This window comes from Labeo rohita, chromosome 8, assembly GCF_022985175.1.
Source record: "Labeo rohita strain BAU-BD-2019 chromosome 8, IGBB_LRoh.1.0, whole genome shotgun sequence".
Lineage (NCBI taxonomy): Eukaryota > Metazoa > Chordata > Actinopteri > Cypriniformes > Cyprinidae > Labeo > Labeo rohita.
In genome coordinates this window covers 4,163,185-4,183,845 of record NC_066876.1, presented here as the reverse complement: position 1 = coordinate 4,183,845, position 20,661 = coordinate 4,163,185, and the positions used below count along the sequence as shown (strand labels likewise).

Here is a 20,661-nt window from a genome sequence, read left to right as displayed (position 1 = left end):
AGAACTGATTCATCCCCCAATAACATCAATCTCGGATCAGGTGGAAGCTTGACATTAATAATTTTTTTGTTTTTGGAATGTTACTTTATTTATGTATTTATTTAGCATTATTATTATTATTATTATTATTATTATTATTATCTACAAAGTTCAGTGCATCCCTAATAATTACCAGTACCATAAAAAAATCACATTACCATTTACTATGATAAATTATTAACAACAGCAACAACAACAATACTAATTTCATTTAATGTCGTTTTTTAAAAACAGTAAAGAATACAATAAAATACAACTCAAAAGCTCACAGTAAAACAATGACGATAATTTCACAAAAGTATATTGTATTATATTATATTATATTACATTATATCATATTTGTTTGCTTAAGTTGTATATTTTTTTAAAGTTTTAGCGTTTTAGTTTTCCAGTGCAGTTTTAAACTAGGGCTACTGTAGTTTCCATTTTGAAACCTTGTTATAAACAGTCTTTCAAAGACAGCTCAGCTCTGCTGGTCTGCTGAATGAAAGTTTCCACCGCTCGCAGCTATGATTATTCAGGCTGTGTTTCCAAACCTGGCGCGCTACCTACTTTTAGGCAGCATTTGTAGGCGTTGTCAAACTTTGTCTGGGTAGGCAGCTCACTAAACATGAGCACAGAGCATAAGACTGTTCTCCCTCTAGTGGTTTGCTCTCCCTCTGTGATTTACTCTCAAGACACAAGATCAAGTACACTACAGCTTTAGCCAACGCCCCGCACACTCACGCTTTCCAGTCTTAGCTGCCACTCTGTGACAGTCCGACACAGTCAGGAAGTTCGCGAAGAAGTTGGGCTGCGTCAAAGTTGACGGACTAAAACAATAACTACGTTTTCATTTAGTCTTTTAACAGAATCGTCTTTGAGAAGGTTTGCTAATACGATTAGGCTTCATATTTGAATACATACACATCTGCAGAATGGCAGAAACTGAGGGAAATGCGTTCGGAGGCTGTTTGGAGAAACTAAAGAGCTATGTGCGAACTCGAAAGGGAACGATCCTGGCCGCTGAAATAGTAAGTTTTTAATATGACTGTGACTTTACTTACATTTCGTGTCGTAAGACGCTTACACAGAGAGATGGGTTTTCATTTAAGTTTGATAAACAAAGCGGTGTGGGTTAAAACGAACCGTTGTTGTCATGGAGACGCTCCCGACCGTTAAATAAAAATAATTCACCTGCTGATTCACACTTGAGTAAGTAAACAGAGCCAAACAAGCTCACTGCATTTGTTATATTTCATACCACAACATATGTGGTGAACATTTGGTCTAATAGTGTTTAATAGTATATAATAGTGGTTGACTGTCAGTCAACCTTTGACCATAATAAACCACATAATTATTACTTTAAGAGCTGAAAATAGATTTGAAGAAAGTGCCGGTGCTTTCAAGGAACAGTATTCAAGATAGCATAACCTTTGACTAAGATAACATGTGGTTGTAAATGCAAATATAAAACTGGATCAGTACATATTCCGTCTTGTTTTAAGCGTATAGCAGTGTGGCTAGTAACAGAAGTGGGCGAAAAGGGTATAAATAGTGCTGTTGAATGAAATAGCTCCCATCGCAGGGGCATTTGAAACTTCACACTGACACACTAGTGTGTGCTTTTGGGAGGAGGTGGCATGGAATGCAGACCATGTGCTTGATGGTGTGTGTGAGGTCAGAGTTCATGAGGCTTCACATCTGCTGGAACCGTAGAGACCAGGCGCCTGTTCTCTCTTATCACGGCCCTCAGTGCATAGAAAGAAGCTTTTGTAGGCCATAAGATATTAAAACCTGGCAAAATGTTTAAGTGCTGTAACATAACAGGCTTTTGAATACTTAATAATCTATATTGCACATTCTAATGCTTGTTTGTTCATTTATTCATTTTGTCAGTCAGTCTTGTCTGTCTGTTGTATGTTTGTTGATGGTTCAGTTATTCATTCTGTATGTAGATCATTCTTACATTTGTGTTATAGTCTATCTAACCGTCTATCTGTCTGTCATACATTTGTTTATTTGTTTGTTAATTTTGTCTGTCTATCATTCTGTTTATTGTTCTGTCTCTTGTATGTTTTTTAGTCGTTTGTTCTTTTTTGATTAGTTCTGTCTGTCATTGGCGTAACTTTGTTTTAAAAAATCGGTGTGGGACACTTTCTTTCTTTCTTTCTTTCTCTTTTTATTTATTTTTGGCATTTTTGCCTTTACTATTATAGGACAGTATTGGGCCCAAAGTTCTTCACGTCAGTGAATAAATGCTTAGATATGCAATAAACATTTGGTAGAATTTGCGTTAGGCATGTAGGAGGTTTTGGGTTCTAATCCGCTCACATCCAATTTTTTTTCCCCTTAAAAATTAGAAAAATGGACATGTCCCACCCTTATATTAGGCCTATGACAGACACAAATGTCATATATGTTTCATCATCTGCATCAGGTACATCCTTGCTGCAAGGTGTTTCAAAAAAGTGATGGGGACAATATCGACCATGGCAAAAAGTGGAGGGGGACATGTCCCACCCGTAAATTATGCGTATTACAGAAACGAATGTCATATATGTTTTATCATCTGCATCAGATATGTCCTTGCTGCAAGATGTTTAAAAAAAGTGATAGGGACAATATCGGCCATGGCAAAAAGTGGTGGGGACATGTCCCACCCGTAAATTATGCGTATTACAGAAACGAATGTCATATATGTTTTATCATCTGCATCAGATACGTCCTTGCTGCGAGATGTTTTAAAAAACTGATGGGTACAATATCGACCATGAAAAAAAGTAGTGGGGACATGTCCCACCCGTATATTAGGCCTATGACAGACACAAATGTCATATATGTTTCATCATCTGCATCAGGTACGTCCTTGCTGCAAGATGTTTCAAAAAAGTGATGGGGACAATATCGGCCATGGTAAAAAGTGGTGGGGACATGTCCCACCCGTAAATTATGCGTATTACAGAAACGAATGTCATATATGTTTCATCATCTGCGTCAGATACGTCCTTGCTGCAAGATGTTTCAAAAAAGTGATGGGGACAATATCGGCCATGGCAAAAAGTGGTGGGGACATGTCCCACCTGTAAATTATGCCTATGACAGAAAAAAGTCATATATGTTTCATCATCTGGATCAGGTACATCCTTGCTGCAAGATGTTTCAAAAAAGTGATGGAGACAATATCGACCATGACAAAAAGTGGTGCGGACATTTCCTACCCGTCCCACCCATAAATTACGCCTATGCTGTCTGTACATTCATACGTTTGTTTGTATCATTCTGTCTGTCTGTATCTGTCTACCTCACAGGTGTCAAACTCACCTTTAGTTCCAACCCTGTTCTAACACACGTACCATGTAGTTTTTAAATAAGCCTAAATGACTTGATTAGCTGGATCAGGTGTGTTTAGATATTAAGTGTGTTTAGTTTATTTAGGGTTGAATCTAAACTGTACAGGGTTGTGGCCCTCCAGGAACTATCTATCTATCTGTCTATCCATCTATCTATCTGTCTATCTATCTATCTGTCTATCTATCTATCTATCTATCTATCTATCTATCGGTCTATTATACGTTCATATGCTTTTTTTTGTATGTCTGTTTGTGGTTCTTTCGTTCTGTCATTCTTTATCTAACTACCTGCCTTTTAATTGTTTGTTCTGTTTGTATTTGTTAGTTTTGTCTGTCGGTCTGTTTATTTTTCCAACAATCTGTCATTCTATTTATCAGTCTCTGTTTGTTCATTGCTTGTTCTGTATTTGTTTGTTAATTCTGTCTTTTTGTGTTTTTTTTCTGTAGTTTCTCTGTATATTAATATGTTTGTTTGTATCATTCCATCTGTGTCTGTCTACCTATAATTCTTTCAGTCTATCTGTCTGTCTGTCTGTCATACGTTTATATGTTTGTTTGTTTTGTCTGTCTATCTGTGGTTATTTCATTCTGTCATTCTATCTAACTGTCTGTCAATTGACCCTTCGCAAAAACCTGCCCTCCAACAAAAAATGCCACTCTCGCACTACACATCATATTTTCACACAGTGAAAAATACAAGAAACTGACAACACGCCGACAGACAAGACAGAGCAGGTTGCTTCTGTTATGAAATTAACAAGTAATTATATGGCTTTATTGAATAAAACCGTTAAAGACTCGCAGCATATGCAGAGATGGAGTTTGAGACTGTCCACGCATGTAAATGATATATGTTTATGTGGAGCGGCATTTACAGTGAATGAAGCCACATATGATGTGCCACTTATTATTAGACACAGGCAAAATGCAATTGAGGAAGTACTCAAATTTATTCTACTGTCAGTCATTCTATGTATTATTCTGTCTGTCTGTTTATCATTCTATCAGACTATTATTCTACATGTCAGTCTGTCTGTCCATTGATTGTTTTGTCTGTTTGTCTGCCAGTCTGTTTCTATTCAGTTCTAAATGATGCACAATCCTGTAACAAGTTATTGAAATTCCTCCTCTATCACAGCGCATTTTTATATCTCGTCCTTACTTAAAACTTGTCTGTCAAGTCGTCAGATGACGTTCATTCTTTTTGAAGCTTGACAGACCTTGGTTCCTTTTTGCTTCCACTGAAAAACTGTTCCGCAAAACTTCTGCTTTTGTGTTCCCTGAAAGAATAAAATGAGACACAGGGATGAATAAATGATGACAGTTTTCATTTGTGGTGAACTAATTCCTTAAACTAAGCATTTGTATTCTGTAGCTCTCCATATTGTAAAAAAATGCAAATTAATAAAACTGCATTAAAAAGTTCTTGTTAGCAAGGCAATAAAAAACAGAGCTGACAGGGGGACTTTGGTAAACCCATTAACTCACTATGCCTTTGCATTAAATACATAAACCATTAGAGAAAACACAGATAAAAGCCAGAATGATAAACCGGCCCGACTTTATTATATATGCATGAAGGAAGCTTTCCTAGTTCACCACAATTCACATGCCCAACTTCTTGCAACCTGTTGAAAAATATCAGCATGTTGAATCCATATCAAAATATTCTGAATTTGTTTCTTGGCCTGTCGTGACATCCGATGGAATACCTACCTAATAACTAACAGACACAGATTACTGTTACTATGAGGAATAATAGCATGCTATACAACTAATTGCTAGTTAAAGTCATGGACATTGAACATTGTGCACTCATTTTCAAGAGTTCAGTTTTGTCATTATGACACACCCACATCCAAACATGTTGAGTCACAGGCAAGTAAAACAACACGCCTAGTGGCTTACTGTAAGAAGCCATGCAAGCTAGGACTTTTACTGAGAATTAGAGTAGATGACTGATGTATTGTATAGCTCTATTATGCTTTGACGACTTAAATAAAAACAAATGTAAACACATGCAAGAATGTTTGCTCTAGTATCACTCAAACACGTAGTGGGCGCCTTGCCATTGCTAAGTGCGTGTTTGCCAAATTATCATTTTTTTGAATATTCCTTGTAATATATGCACTGTAACGAAGTACAGTAGACTTCATATTTACCATGGTTTGTGCATTTGCTGTAGTGTTACACTGAATGTTTTCGGTGCATTAGATATTCTTTATTTCTGGTGTTTCCTTATTTATCCGTTCACCCTCGTGACCCTGTGCAGCCCGGAGCCCTCAGTAGTGAGTGTTCTTAAAGGGGCAGCGCTGCATCCTTGAATAGAGCTTCATTGTGTACCGGCTAGAGTTCAGTCTGCCTGTGAGGCTCATAGAGGCAGTTTGTGCCAGTCCCCACAACTCATAAAGCCTCTGATACATATGTGCATGAAGGAGGGGTGCCTGATGACATCATATGGCCCGCTCCGCTGCGCTCCTTGCTGCCCACAGGCATGGGCTGGGCATAATGACTCTGGAGTCATTCAGAGATGTAGATTTAATGATTGTTTAATTGCTATGCAGGGCTCTGGAATTTTTTTCTAGTGTGAGGTTAAACATCAAAATTAAAAAGTAATTTTCTCAGCTTTACATTTATTCAAATGAGGCAATATAATGACGTTTGTAAAGCTATAATGCCTTGTAGGCATGTTCATGCATTCTTTGTTTGTTGCAAAATTGTGTTTGTATTAAATTAACAGAGCTAGTACTGTACTGTTCCAAATATAAGTGTTTATTTTCATGGAAATTAGGGATGTTCGTCTTGCCGACACGATACGCACCTCAATCCATTGCCAATGATACGATGTATTAAAGATATGAAGCAGCTACCAATGAGATGCAATATATTCCGATCCGATTCACCCCATTATGATGCAGTGTGATCTGATTTTGATGCAATTAAATGCAGTGGGATGCAATCGAAAAAATAAATAATAAAAGTATAGCTCATCTACTAATAATTATATATAAATAAATCAGTTTTTATTTATCAATCAACTTGTATCTAAAGCACACTTTTTTAAACCGATGCATCGCACTTTTATACTGATGCGTCACTTTTTATGAAATTATAAAGTTTCTTTCACCTCAGAAAAATTAATACTGTGCTCATTGCACACACTCTTCAGTATATAATTTCATTAAAAATAAAGCTCAAAAGAAAGTATGGGCATGCAGTGTCGTGGTTATGTTGGTAAATTATGAAATTACCAAAAAGTACCAGTAAATTACGTAACTAATACTAGCTGGGAAGGTTTTGCATGCATGTATGATGTCCGTTCAATTAACCAGGAACAGTTTCCATAACATTAACATTAACAGTTTATGTTAGTATTGCGCTATAACCCCAAAATTTCACTTTGTGTTATTTTGTGTATTTTTAAATGACTCCATTGGCTCTTACCAAGAACTAGTTTGGGACTGCTGTTCCACCTATGCTGTGTCAACTAGGGGTTGAAATTAACTTTTTCACTCACCAGCCAATTTGGCTACTAAATTTTTAAGTTTATCAGCCATTCATATCTTCTGCTAACCAATAAATAAATAAATAAATAACAAAAAAAAAATTCAATTGCATCTACAAATTGAATAAATAATGTTATGAGATTGTTTTAAATATAAAAAGTGGAATATAGAAATATAAAATGATATATGAAATGGAATGATACCTTTAAATATTAAACCAAAATTAGGCCTAACAGTAGGTCTTAATAAGTGAGTCATTTATTCAATCAGTTCTTTCAAAACGAATGATTTATTCAGGAACAAAGTAATTGTTTTTAACGAATGGATCAGGGAACCATTGACTCATCGGATTTGTTCAAAAAGCAAATTCATTTGGTAAGAAAACAGTGCTGTGTGTTGCTGCAGAGACGTACAACATGGCTTTGTTTGTAACCGTTTTCTTTAGCGAAAAAGACAATGTTGTCTCTACAGTTTATATCACTTAATGTTTATTTCTTGTTCTATGAACTGTTGCCCTGACACAAAGAAAATATCATTATATATTCAGAACAATATGGTAAATCTCTTGTTTGTTTTCTTAAGTTTTTGCATTTCTTTCAGAATCTTCAAAAAATTAATTTCTAACTTCTCCCTAAATTCCTCCCTAAGTCACCTCAGACCGAAAGCTTCAGGGCCGTAACTGGCATATAAAGTGGGGAAGAATTCTAGACTGATGCGTCTTTCCAATATTCAGATTATTGATCAACAAATATGGATTGTTCACTGGCTGATCGCAGACAAATCTAAATATGTGGTTACTGTTAATGCTGCTACAGTAATCAGGAATCTATATAGATACTGGTAGCATCACTTAGTTTGTGTGCACCTTGTAATAAATCATACGTTTCAAAGAAATAAATAAACAACGCTTGACATTCCTGTTTTAAAACCTGTTTTGTGCAACAACTTTTCAACCCTATTACAAACATAGTTAAACTGCGATCATTAAAATGGGCTTGTAACATGAAAATTTGCTGACTGGCTTCAGCTTACTTTCAGCAGTCATGCTAAGGAAAACCATACATTTAAAAACAAAACGTTATCAGATATTTATATTGGTAATTAGGCATGTGCCTTTGAGAATGAGCCTTAAATTTATTTGAAATAAAATGCATAGTTATATGTTATATTTCATTTATTTATTTAATGATGTGACAAAACAGCTTTTCAAAGTTTGGGACAGTTTGTAGACCAGGTTGTAGTCGTGCAGCTGCGTGGGGAACTGTGAATGCAGGGTTTGTCAAACTGAGCAGGTTTAAGTCAAACAGCAGTCGTTCTGCTGGCAGCAGTGTATTTATGTGCGCTCATGCTGGCTTCATTTCAAAGGCATGGAGAGATAAGACTGGGTTTTAAACTGGCTACCCTTGATGGAAAAATGCCTTTCTCAGCTCTTTGGCTGTCTGGTATTCTGAGCTTAGCTGAAAACGAAACTGTCTGTGCTAAAAATGGTTTATGTTTATGGTTTAAGTGTTGTTCTGAATAAGGTTAGCATTTAACTTGTTAACCTCAGGCTAGTTGCACTTTTGACTGGATATGATGTGATCAGTGCACTACTATTTTTGTTAGTCTCTTTTGTATATGAGGTAAGCGTCACCAGTAGGGATGTACAGACTTGTTAGTCAGTATAGATGATGTCACTGTCTTTAAACACTCTGCAACACCACTTCCAGGTTCATTTTGTGCCACAAAAAGAACTGAAATTCTGTTGCTGTTTGGATCAAACTGAGGTGAAAATGAGTTCATGTGCTGTTTGTGTGGTTAAAACACCTAATTTTCAAGCAAGAATTGATAAACCTTGAATTTACTTTGAATGCAATGTACGTTGCTTTGGATGAACTGGCAAATGCATACTAAATGTAAACAGATTATATATATATGCTACCAGTCAAAAGTTTTTGAACAGTAAGATTATCTTCTGCTTGAATTTATTTGTTCCAAAATACAGCAAGAACAGTACATATTTTTACTATCTAAAATAACTGTTTTCTATTTGAATATATTTTAAAATGTAATTTATTCCTGTGATTTCAAAACTAAATTTTCAGCATCATTACTCCAGTCTTCAGTGTCACATGATCCTTCAGAAATCATTCAATAGCAGCAAATCAGCATATTAGAAAGATTCCTGAAGGATCATGTGACTGGATTAATGATGCTAAAAATTCAGCTTTGAAATTACAGGAATAAATTACTTTTTAAAATATATTCAAATAGAAAACAGTTCTTTTAAATTGTAAAAATATTTCAAAATTTTACTGTTTTTACTGTACTTTGCATCAAGTAAATGCAGGCTTGGTGGGCAGAGGAGACTTCTTCAGGAGACATTAAAAATCTTACTGTTCAAAAACTTTTGACTGGTAGTATATAATGCTTAACAGATCATCATTCAAGTCCTGCTTATCAAGCAAAAGAACCTGGAATTGTGGTTTCCTGTTGTGCGACAACACAGCAATTTCATGCATTATCTTTTTTGTTTTTTGTTTTTTTTTATATAATCAGCATCTGTTGATACGGGAAGCTGATAAATAGGCTGGAAGGGAAGGATTGAAATAACCTCAGAGAAAGGAAAATGGTTTCAGAGTTAATGCATTTTCATGAAAGAATGTGAAGACATTTTTTTTTTCTCCTTTAGAACAAGGTTGCCCAATAGTGTTGACTAATATGCTTAATTTTCATGTCATCCTATCGTCAGCCTGTGAAATCGGCGATACACTATATTATCGTGCTAATTTATTTAATATTATTTAATATTATTTATATACTTAGTTTCATTGCTGGCAAATGAACCAACACCAGCATAAGGCTAAAAGCAGCCTAATGTTTTCAATACGACTAAATTTGTGTTTAACATGATAACAATTGAATAGAAACATTGTAAGTTACTAATGCTGACATTTCCTTACAAAAAGCAGCTACAGAAAACAAGCAAAGAACATTTACCTTATCAAAGAACATCACTGGCTAGCCTAGCCTAGCGCGAGTTTATGCAATTTCAAAAACACTCTCGGTACCATAAGTCAGAGGTCCCCAACCACCGGGTCACGACCCACTACCGGGCCGTGGAAGAATTTCTACCGGGTCGCGAGAACGTTCTGGGGAAAATTTGTATAGATGTGATGCTCTGTTATTTATTGTGTGTAAATGATTGTTCTAATTCTTCTGGGCTTTCGTTGTATGCGATTGATATGGAGTAGCAATTTGATGATTTCATGTTAAATTAGTAAATAAAGGATTGCTCTGATCTGTCATATAGCCTATTAGGGCTTAAAGGGGTCATCGGATGCTAAGTTCACTTTTTCATGTTGTATGAACATTAATGTGTGTTGGCAGTGTATGTACAAATCTACCCTATAATGATAAAAAATCCATGCAGTGGTTTTTAATTAATCTGTAAAAATAATATCCCCTTTTTCAAATCAAGCCGTTCTCAGATGCCTGTCGTTGTGTCGTCACACCCACAGAGGCCACTCCCACGATAATTGATTGACATTAAATACATTAGCACAATAATATCATGTATCGGTGATCTCGCAGGCTGACGATAGGACATAACACTACTGTAGAGTATTATTTACTCACCCTCCATGCATCCTAGGTGTGTATGACTTCCTTCTTTCAGACAAATGCAATCGGAGTTATATTAAAAAATTTATCCTGGCGCTCCCAAGCTTTAGAACGGCATAGATGGGTGTTTCTCCTCATCAGTCCAAAACAAGTCCAAATAATATGCATCCATTCATAATAAAAAGTGCCTCACACGGCTCCAGGGGATTAATAAAGGCCTGCTGTAGTGAATCAATGCATTTTTGTAAGAAAAATATCCATATTTAAAACATAAGAATCACTTTAATCTAGTTTGCGCTAACAGTTGTACACAGAACTTGCTTCTTTGACAAGGGGCGCGGCAGCACTGAAACACTGTCTAAGCTGTTCGGTGTTTCTAGTATGCCTAGCAAGAGCTTGATTAGCCTGTTCAGGTGTGTCTAATTGGGGTTGGAGGTAAACTCTGTGGGATACTGGCCCTCCAGGACTGAGTTTGGAGATCCCTGCTTTACAATAACATGCACCAATGAATCACTGACAACAACAGGAATGTGTGTTGAGAAAGTAAAGAGTGAATTTTGATTCGGTTTTGATGTAAAGTCAGAATCAAATGAAGTAGCAACAGATCTTTTCTATATTGTGATGTAAATCAGAGGAAAAATAAAAAAATATATTTTGGGGACTACGATGTGGAATGGCTGAATGTAAACTTGCAGTGGATTACGATAAAGAGTTGGTGCTTAAGCAGAATCAATGATTGGAAAAGCCCTGCACACGTCATCAGAGAAATGTCTTTCATTTTACTGGAAGGTCGAGTTTGAACATTTCAGTTCAGAGTAAGATCAGTTACATAGATATAGAAAATCATTATTCATTCAATGTTTATGGTAGATATTGCCATGGTAACATTACTTTGTTGTTTCCCCAAGTGACAGAAAACAGGAAACCTGCCTCCTAACACATTGAGAATCTTCCTGTTTGAGAAAACAGTCATAATCTTCACACTTGCGTGTGTTTTATCAGTTGTTACTGTGGCAGCAAACACAAGGCACAGGTGTTTCACAGTGGCATATGTACAAATCATTAACACCACCATCAACCATGGCAACATAAATAACACTTCAGGAGGAACTGAATCATGCAAGAACACCTGTACTGCCCTTCCAACACATATGAAAGAAAAATAAGTGGAAGCAGTGGAAACCTTTGAACTAATTTAATGTTTCATTAGACTTGTCAGTATACTCTTAAGAAAATGGTTCTGAACAGTGCTAGAAAAGGGTTCTTCGGCTTATAACAATAGCAGAACCCTTTTTGGAGCTAAATAGAACCCTCTTTAAAGGGTTTCATAAAGAACCGTACTTTGAAAATGCTATAGGACCTTAATGGTGTTTAAATTTGTATTTAAATTTAAGAATGAAATCATTTACTTGTTAAGAGTGCGTTGACAGTCTGTGTAGTTGGATCTTTGAGCTCCAGTAAATCAGTAATGAGGTGCATTGACAGTTACAGATTTGAAAACAATTTAGAACCCTAAACTCTGACACAAAGAACCATTCCAGCATTGAAAGGGTTCTTTAGGATGCTGTGGTTCTAAACAGAACTGTTACTACATGTAAAGAACCATCTTTTTTTAGAGTGTAGATTTACAATTTTGAGCATGATGAAAACTCTGTAATCTTATTTCAATCTGCGTACTTCTCATTCTTTAAAAACAAACCATTAGTCATAGATTGTTACACTACAGTCCAAGTTTTTCACTGACTATAATCTCCACTAAGTTTTCCTAGTTGTAGCCGAAAGTGTTTATTTAGATCTGCACAGCAGTGTTTGAGTTTATGGGCTGGTTTGATTAGACGTTCATAATAGTCGTGCACTCCCAAAAGTATTCTTATAATAGTTCTTAGTTTATAACCAAATAAGGACTTTCAACCTCATCTACAAACTTGCTCTGCTTGAACTGTGCTGTGTTCACATCCGTGCCTTTAGTCCTCACCACGTGTTTTAGTAATCAAACTTAAAAAAGCTTCACAAACTTTAGAGGATGTGAGAGATTCAGAGCTGCGCTGTTAAGTGACACCTAGAGCAGATGGCACGTTCAGATGAATTGTGGGTAGTAAACAGTGGTAGAAAGCTTTGGTGATTTGGCAGCAAACATGGGTGACGTACTGGAGAGGGAGAATTTCCACACTAAAAAGCCAAAGACGTTTAGGGAAATAACAAAGAAAGCACTCATACATGCTGGCGTTTTATACATCTTATACAAGATACAACTGAACAAGCTAAATTAGTGCAAATTAGAGGATTAGTTCACTTCCAGAATAAAACATTCCTGATCGCAAATGAAGGTTTCTTAGGAAAACAGTCCAGGAGTTTTCTCCATATAGTGGACTTCAATGGTGGCCAGCGGTTGGAACTTCTAAGTTGCAGTTTCAATGCAGCTTCAAAGGGCTGAAGAGGAATAAGTGTCGTATCTATCAAAATGATCAGTCATTTTCTTATAAAAATAAGTATATACTTTTTAACCTTAAATGCTCATCTTGCACTAGCTCTGCAATGTGCATGCGTGAATTCGCATTACGTAATCAGGAAAGGTCAAGCATGGTTAGCTCTTCATCTGTGTACTTTGGTTCGAAAAGGTATGTCACACGCGATTACGTAATGCGTGAGGCTGCGCTGGTGCAAGATGAGCATTTGTGGTTAAAAAGTATATTCATTTTTTATTTTTTTTAAGAAAAGGACCAATTGTTTTGCTCGATAAGACCCTTATTCTTCAGCTGCGATCATGTAGAGCCTTTTGAAACTGCAATTTGGACCTTCAACCCGATGGCTCCCATTGAAGTTCACTATGTGGTGAAAAATCCTGGAATGTCAGTCATGACATGGGGTGAGTAAATTATTAGAACATTTTTATTATTGAACTGAACTCATCCTTTAATACTACTGGATGCATATGGGCAGAAAATCAAAACAGTGTATTTTATGAAATATGAAACTACTTTTGAACGTTTTATTATGGATTGTTTTATATAATATGAGTATATTAATTGCAGATTACTAGAAGTGGAGGCATATGGATAGAAAACCAAAGCCGTATATTTTATGAAATATAAATGTATTTTTGAATGACTGTCAATGAAGCAGGGCCATTATAGATTTGAATTTCAAAGTTAGTTTTTATTTAAATTTAGTTTTCTAGTTTTGGTTTATTGTATTTTTAGTTTTACCATTTTAGGGCTGCCTAATTAATTGGTTTAATTTAATGTTTAATGTAGGCTGTTTGTAGTGGTTTGAAGTTTTATAATGTATCAAATTACCATGAATCAAACATTTTAAATGTATCAAAAATGGCAAGTTTTGTCATTTGTGGCAATTTGTTGTTTTATTTTAAATAATTATGGAATCTTTTGGAGTCATTTCAAATTAGTTTCAGTTTGTAAGATGTACTTTAGTTTCAGTTTTCAGTTTCAGTCAAAGTTAAGTTGTTTTTTTTTCAGTTGTCATTTAGTTTTGGTTTTTGTTAAAGTCAGAATAAAATGAACATGCAGAAAATTGTGTCAATTAAAATATTCATGTTATAGATGTTATTATAATCAATGCATCCATATGTGTTTCAATTTGTTTTTCTTTTTAATGCTTAAATTATCATCTGGTGAAAATGACAAGCTTCTCTTGAGGAAAATAAATGGAAAATATGGAATACAGAAAAAAGATCTGGGTTACACTTTAGTTTAGGGACCAATTCTTACTATTAACTAACTAATAACTGACTTTTGCCTGAATAAACTCCTAATTTGCTGATTATTAATAGTAAGGTAGTTGTTAAAAATGACCCTGGACCAAACAGTCTTAAGTTGCTGGGGTATTTTGTAGCAAAAGCCAAAAATACATTGTATGGGTCAAAATTATTGATTTTTCCTTTATGCCAAAAATCATTAGGATATTAAATAAAGATCATGTTCCATGAAGATATTTTGTAAAAATCCTACTGTAAATATATCAAAACTTCATTTTTGATTAGTAATATGCATTGATAAGAACTTTATTTGGACAACTTTAAAGGTGATTTTCTCAATATTTTGATTTTTTGGACCCTCAGATTCCAGATTTTCAACCAAAACCATACGTCAATGGAAAGCATTGATTATGTATAAATCTGATTATGCATAAATCTCAATTTGGAAAAATTTACCCTTATGACTGGTTTTGTGGTCCAGGGTCACAAATTTAGGATTAAGGGATCTAAAATATGGTTATGCAGAATAAGACATGAAAGACATTATAAGTATATAATTTATATGTGCTAATTAGCAGCCAATAACATGCATGCTAATAAGCAACTAATAAATAGTGAGAATTGGTCTCTAAGCTGAAGTGTTACCAAGATCTGTCACTGCTTCCCTTTTATGACGATTTTAACTATAATAATAATGCAGTAGAGAACCTGGCTATCTACAGAAATGTATATGTACGGCATTCGTCAGCAAGGGCTAATGCTAACCAGCTGAACCTAGCTAAACCATTGATGCAATCAAGTTTTTTTTAAGTTATTAAACTGCATGTCTGTCTGCTTTCTCTAGCTCCTGAGTTTCATCGTCCTCATCTGTTACGCCGCATCTATGTATGGCGGCTATTCAGCAGTCGCCATCTGCGAGATGGTCTTTGCCATCATTTTCTTCATTGTCTTCATGATGGAGCTGGACAAACAGTTCCTGGTGGTGAATTGGCTCTGGAGCGTGAGTATGAATTCACACACACACTTACATCATCGTCCAGCGAATGTGTGAGCACCGCTTACCTTTTCTCTGTTTGTCCTGTCAGGATCTTATTCGTGCAGTAATCGGTGCAGCACTGTATCTCATTACCTCTCTGATCTGTGTGATCGGCGGATCTGGGGACGGGGCTCGCATTGCTGGCGGGGTGAGACATCCAACATTCAGCATCAAAAAATGCTATATTTATTTGTTCATGATCAAATCCGATTCATTAGTTTGCACTACTGGCATCTGTTTATAATAATACTCATCTTCTCTCCCAGGTATTCGGGCTGCTGGCTGGGATCTTGTTTGCTTATGATTCCTACACAATTTTCTTGAACATCAAGAGCAGCAGACAGCATTCATCTGCTCCCACAGGTGCATAATCACTCATTTATTAAAACATGTTACACTGGCCTCAAGAGGTATTTGGACGCTTAAACCTCGTTTAAATGCCACTGCATTCGATATCAAATATCAAATAAAGTCTCAGCAGATATTTAGTGGATATCCTGTGTCAGTTCTCCTTAAAAATGAAAATTAGCTGAAAATGTACTCACCCTCAGCCTATCCAAGATGTAGATAAGTTTCTTTTTTTAATCACCAATGTAGTGAATGGGTGCCGTCAGGATGAGAGTCCAAACAGCTGATAAAAACATCACAGTAATCCACAAGAAAAGCTGCATGTTTGTAAGAACAATCATTGCTTGTGGCCAAAATATGGAGTCCATAATCCATAATAACGCTTCCTCCAGTGAAAACATTCATTCCCTGTTGTCCTTCCACATCAAAATCGACCAGCGTGTTTCTTTAGAACTGTTCTGGACGGTTTTGCTTGTATACAGTGCTTGATTGGTGCGTATTTCTTTCCTGATTCAGACCAGATGAGTTTTTTCACTGGAGGAATCATTATTATGGAGAGAGGACTCTTGTATTATAGCTGGAAGCAATGGTTTGATGTTGAAAACGTCTTAATGATGGATTTGTTTCTTACAAACGTGCAGCTTTTCACTTCACAAGACATTAATTGATGGACTGGAGTGGTGTGGATTACTTGTGGATTACTGTGATGTTTTTATCAGCCGTTTGGCTCTAATTGTGACGGCACCCATTCACTGCAGAGGATCCACTGGTGAACAAGTGATGTTAATGATGAATTTCTCCAGATCTGTTCCCATGAAAAAAACAAACTCATCTACATTTTGGATAGCCTAAGAATGAGGACAGAGTGTACTGAAGGAACATGGCGAATTTCATAAAACAAATTACTGACACCTAAAAAATATTTTGATTTCCAGTCAACCATTTTAAAAGAGAGGTGATATTTTAAGATGAAAATGTGGATAAATTAAAACACAAGTCAGATTTTTTATATGTGTTCCTGGACCACAAAACCAGTCTTAAAGGGGTCATCGGATGCTAAGTTCACTTTTTCATGTTGTTTGAACATTAATGTGTGTTGGCAGTGTATGTACAAATCTACCCTATAATGATAAAAATCCATGAAGTGGTTTTTAATTCATCTGTAAAAATAATATCCCCTTTTCAAATCGAGCCGTTCTCAGATGCCTGTCGTTGTGGCGTCACACCCACAGAGGCCACTCCCACGATAGTTGATTGACATGAGCTCTTACCTCAGATCAGCTGTAACAGTCCGACCTCCATTGTTTCGATGTCGGAGCAGGGATGTAAGTTAGACAAGAATATCTCCGATTGAGCGATTGAGGTGTTGTGTTGCTGGATGTAATAATGAACATAGTGGTCGTCATTTACTCCCGACATCTGAGCCGCTGAAGATGCAGTAGATTATGTTTGTTTGTGAAGGGAATGCGCCTCCCGATCTACATATATCCGTCTATGTTCACATCATTCGTGATCCAGCTTCACTTACAGCAGAAGTGAGTATAAGGTTTTTTTTTATGAATCTCTGCAATCACCTTTCCTAATAACATACTAGTTAGCAAGTTTCAAGGCTAAATGCGCTAAACGGGCTATTCTAGGATTTTCATTTTAGGGGGGCTCAGCCCCCAATGAGGGTATAATATCAAAAAATAAATAATTACATAATAAAATAAAATAAATGTTTGACTAATAGGGGTGGTATCCTATACTTATTGCAATATTCCACTGTATTGTATAGATAGGTATAATATTTGTTTACTGAATAAGCCAAATACAAGTCTTTCTGATCTCACACACACACACACACACACACACACACACACACCTGTTTACTGTACAAATACAAACTTTTACTGTTTACATTTCTAGCACAAGCCTCTTTCCTTAGCTGAAGTATGCAAACATCTTTGCCACATGCACTAGACACTATTGAAAGTTAAATTTTTAAATGAAAATGGCAACATGATATTTTTATAAAGTATGTGCTTATGTGCTTCATTTTCACTGGAGGAAACATCTGTGGTGTGATGAGGGGTGAACACAGCGAAAACATAGGCTACAGTAGATGGGAAACCGATTGCTCCCCCATGATATTTTATATATTGTATTTAAACTGCACAGATGCAGATATTATAACAATCTATCGATAAACACAGACCTTTTTCTTTGTATATCGCTCTGCACCACCGTGGCCTGCGATATGAAGAATGTGCTAAAAGAAAGACGGGGAGGAGCCGATGGAAGTCTGCCGCAATTTTCATATGAAATTTAAAGGGGACTTAGACATTCACAAATTCGTGTACAGTTAATGGAGCTAATCGCAAAATTTTAGGGGGGCAGAGTAGTCAGTCTAGGGGGGCTATAGCCCCCCCTAAAAATGGCCTAGAGACGTCCATGGTACTAAACACAGCAGTAAACAAAGTAAACAATCTCTCAGAGCAGCAGAGAGAAGAGAGGGGCGGGGCGAGCAGAGCTCATTTGCATATAAAGAAACAATCCCTCAGAATGAGATGATTTTTGCAGAGCAAAATCATGGTAAAAAGGGTGTTGTTTTACAAAACCATTGAGAATTTTTGACAAAAGTATATTATAGACTTTTCATTAAGACCCTAAAGAATCATATCAACTTGTGGAAAATGGGCATATGATGACCCCTTTAAGTAAAACAGGTATATTTGTAGCAATAGCCTAAAATACATTGTATGGGTCAAAATAGAAATAGTAAAAATCATGAAGATCCATGAAGATATTTTGTAAATTTCCTACCATAAATATATCAGAACGTAATTTTTGATTAGTAATATGTATTGCATAAGAAATTCATTTGGACAACTTTAAAAGTGATTTTCTCAATATTTAGATTTTTTTTTTTTTTTTTTTTTTTGCACCCTCAGATTTTCAAATAGTTGTGTCTCAGCTAAAATCTCAAAAAATTTACCCTTATGACTGTTTTTGTGGTCCAGGGTCACATATAGATAGATACACATCTAATTGTTTACATTATATTTGTATTATTTGTATTATTTTCTTGAATTACATTGAATTCCAAGATGTCTGATTCATAACGCTATTATATCTGAGATAATTCATTTTGAAGAAGAGTTTAACCTTACAGTAACATTCTGGGTTCAGCACAAGTGAGTGCTTTAAAACTTCAGTTTGCACAAACAGAAACCATGTGTACAGTAAAGCACTTACATTAGATTTTTGTTTGTTTTTACAAACTGAGGGATGCGTGTTAAAAAAAAATGTCTGTGGTAACTTAAAACATGTCAACAGATGCGGTCCATGGATTGTAACTTGTTATGGGAGACACTAAAGAGTCGCTCCTTTGACAAACTGGATTTTTGCATTGCCACATTCAGATGTGCATACTATCTCCTTTTCAATGCCTTTCCATAAAGAAGGACTGAATTTAAGACATTTAAAATGTTAGTTCACCCAAAAATTTAAATTCTGAACCTGGGAGATTTCTGTCCCTCCAGTAAAAGTCCACTACACCAAAACCTTGGGACAAGATCATTTTCACTGATGAACAGATTTCATTTGGGTTTTTACTCTCATATAAATAGTGATAAACGCTTATACAGAAACTCTTTCAAATATGTCAGATGGAAGCTCAGACGTACTTGCTTCACGCAAACAAGCAAATGATCAATGTTATATGTAAATAAAAGCCTGTTAGATCATCAACATATGAAGCAATTGCATCTCTTCAGAAGAATTTGATTAAACCGCTCTGTTCACATGGATTATGAGCTAATTTTCTTGATAATGGTTCCATTGTACACACATAAATACAAGATGCATAATAAAAATCTAAAGAAGAAACAATGTTAAGGATTGTGTATACATGTACAGTATTATGGATAAAAATTTGAAAAAGTAAAAAGGAGTGAATTTTCAGGATATTGCACTAGTATCCTGCAACATTTATGCTAGTTGCTTGACGACACGGAGGTTTGATTGGAACTGGAGGTGACACGTGTTGTAACTCTCTTTGAACAGGTCGCTGAAGGCCGTCTGGGATGTTTACGACTGACATTTGGCATTTGAGCCAAACAGTGACGCCAGTGGCAACACTGGTATCTCACCCAAAGCTATGCCGTCTCACATGTCCGCTCTTAATGTGGTGTAACTATAACAACTTAACCTGACTAACTATTCCCCAGTTATTTATGTTGCGTCTCCCTTTTTGTTTTCTCTCTTTGTTTTTTAACAGATGACACAGTTTGAAACTACTTTGCTCACTACAACATTAACAGCAACCAAAACATGGAGAACGAGTCTAAAAAAGGCAAAAGGAGTGAATTCCTGAGAGTTATCGCAAAGTTACCACGAGAGATTGAAGACCAGAGGAATGCAAAAGGGACGAAACATTACACAGCAAAAGTGGAGTGAAAATGAAGGTGGCTTTCGTTACCACAATTTTTATGTCAGCTTGGTCAAAAAGCACTATCACAACATTTATTTCATTAGAAAAGGGCTAATGAATCAAATAAATCTGACATTTTGAATACACTGTTCAAAAGAGTTTCAAAGTCAGTCTGCAAGACAAGTTTTGACCAAGTCATTTTAAAACAAAGTCATCATTAGTAAGTTGTGTTGGAAAACTTGATTTAATTCAGTCTGGTGCTGTTTTTTTTATGATGAAACATTAAGGTTGCTTTTGTTTGTAATTTGTAACTGAAACTAAATTCTATTAACTTCTGATTGTTCTTATGTTTAAAATAAGTTAATTCAAACAGGATTTGAGTCAGATTTATTGAACTCAGGTGCAGTCAAGAAAGTCAATGGTGGTACAATTTGTACTTTAACAAGATGAGATGTCCATTTGTTGGTTGAAAATGTTCATTTTATTTAATCTTTCTTGCATATCGCAATGTAACCTGTTACCTCAAGGGTTGCTCATTATCTTGATGCCATAAATGTTTTTATTCTAATAATAAACTGGTCATATATATATATTAGATATATCTTCATTTACAGCCTCTGTTCCATTGAACCCTGCTGAGTAATGTAGAGTAAGACTAAAACAGC

At 35.8% G+C, this 20,661-nt stretch overlaps 1 protein-coding gene across 2 annotated transcripts in view; it reads left to right on the top strand.

Annotated features, from left to right (window-relative positions):
- Positions 1 to 716: 716 nt before the first annotated feature.
- plp2b (proteolipid protein 2b) overlaps positions 717 to 20,661 on the top strand; it is a 20,387-nt gene continuing 442 nt past the window's right edge. Inside the window, exons 1-5 of one of the 2 annotated variants that reach the window (XM_051117689.1) lie at positions 717 to 1,052; positions 15,043 to 15,198; positions 15,284 to 15,382; positions 15,501 to 15,597; positions 19,630 to 20,661. The exon at positions 19,630 to 20,661 is cut by the window's right edge and continues 442 nt beyond it. In XM_051117689.1, the coding sequence (XP_050973646.1) occupies positions 957 to 1,052; positions 15,043 to 15,198; positions 15,284 to 15,382; positions 15,501 to 15,597; positions 19,630 to 19,637 (456 nt within the window). In that variant the 5' untranslated portion in view covers positions 717 to 956 and the 3' untranslated portion in view covers positions 19,638 to 20,661. The remainder of the gene's footprint in view (positions 1,053 to 15,042; positions 15,199 to 15,283; positions 15,383 to 15,500; positions 15,598 to 19,629) is intronic. The other variant, XM_051117687.1, reaches the window with a different exon arrangement.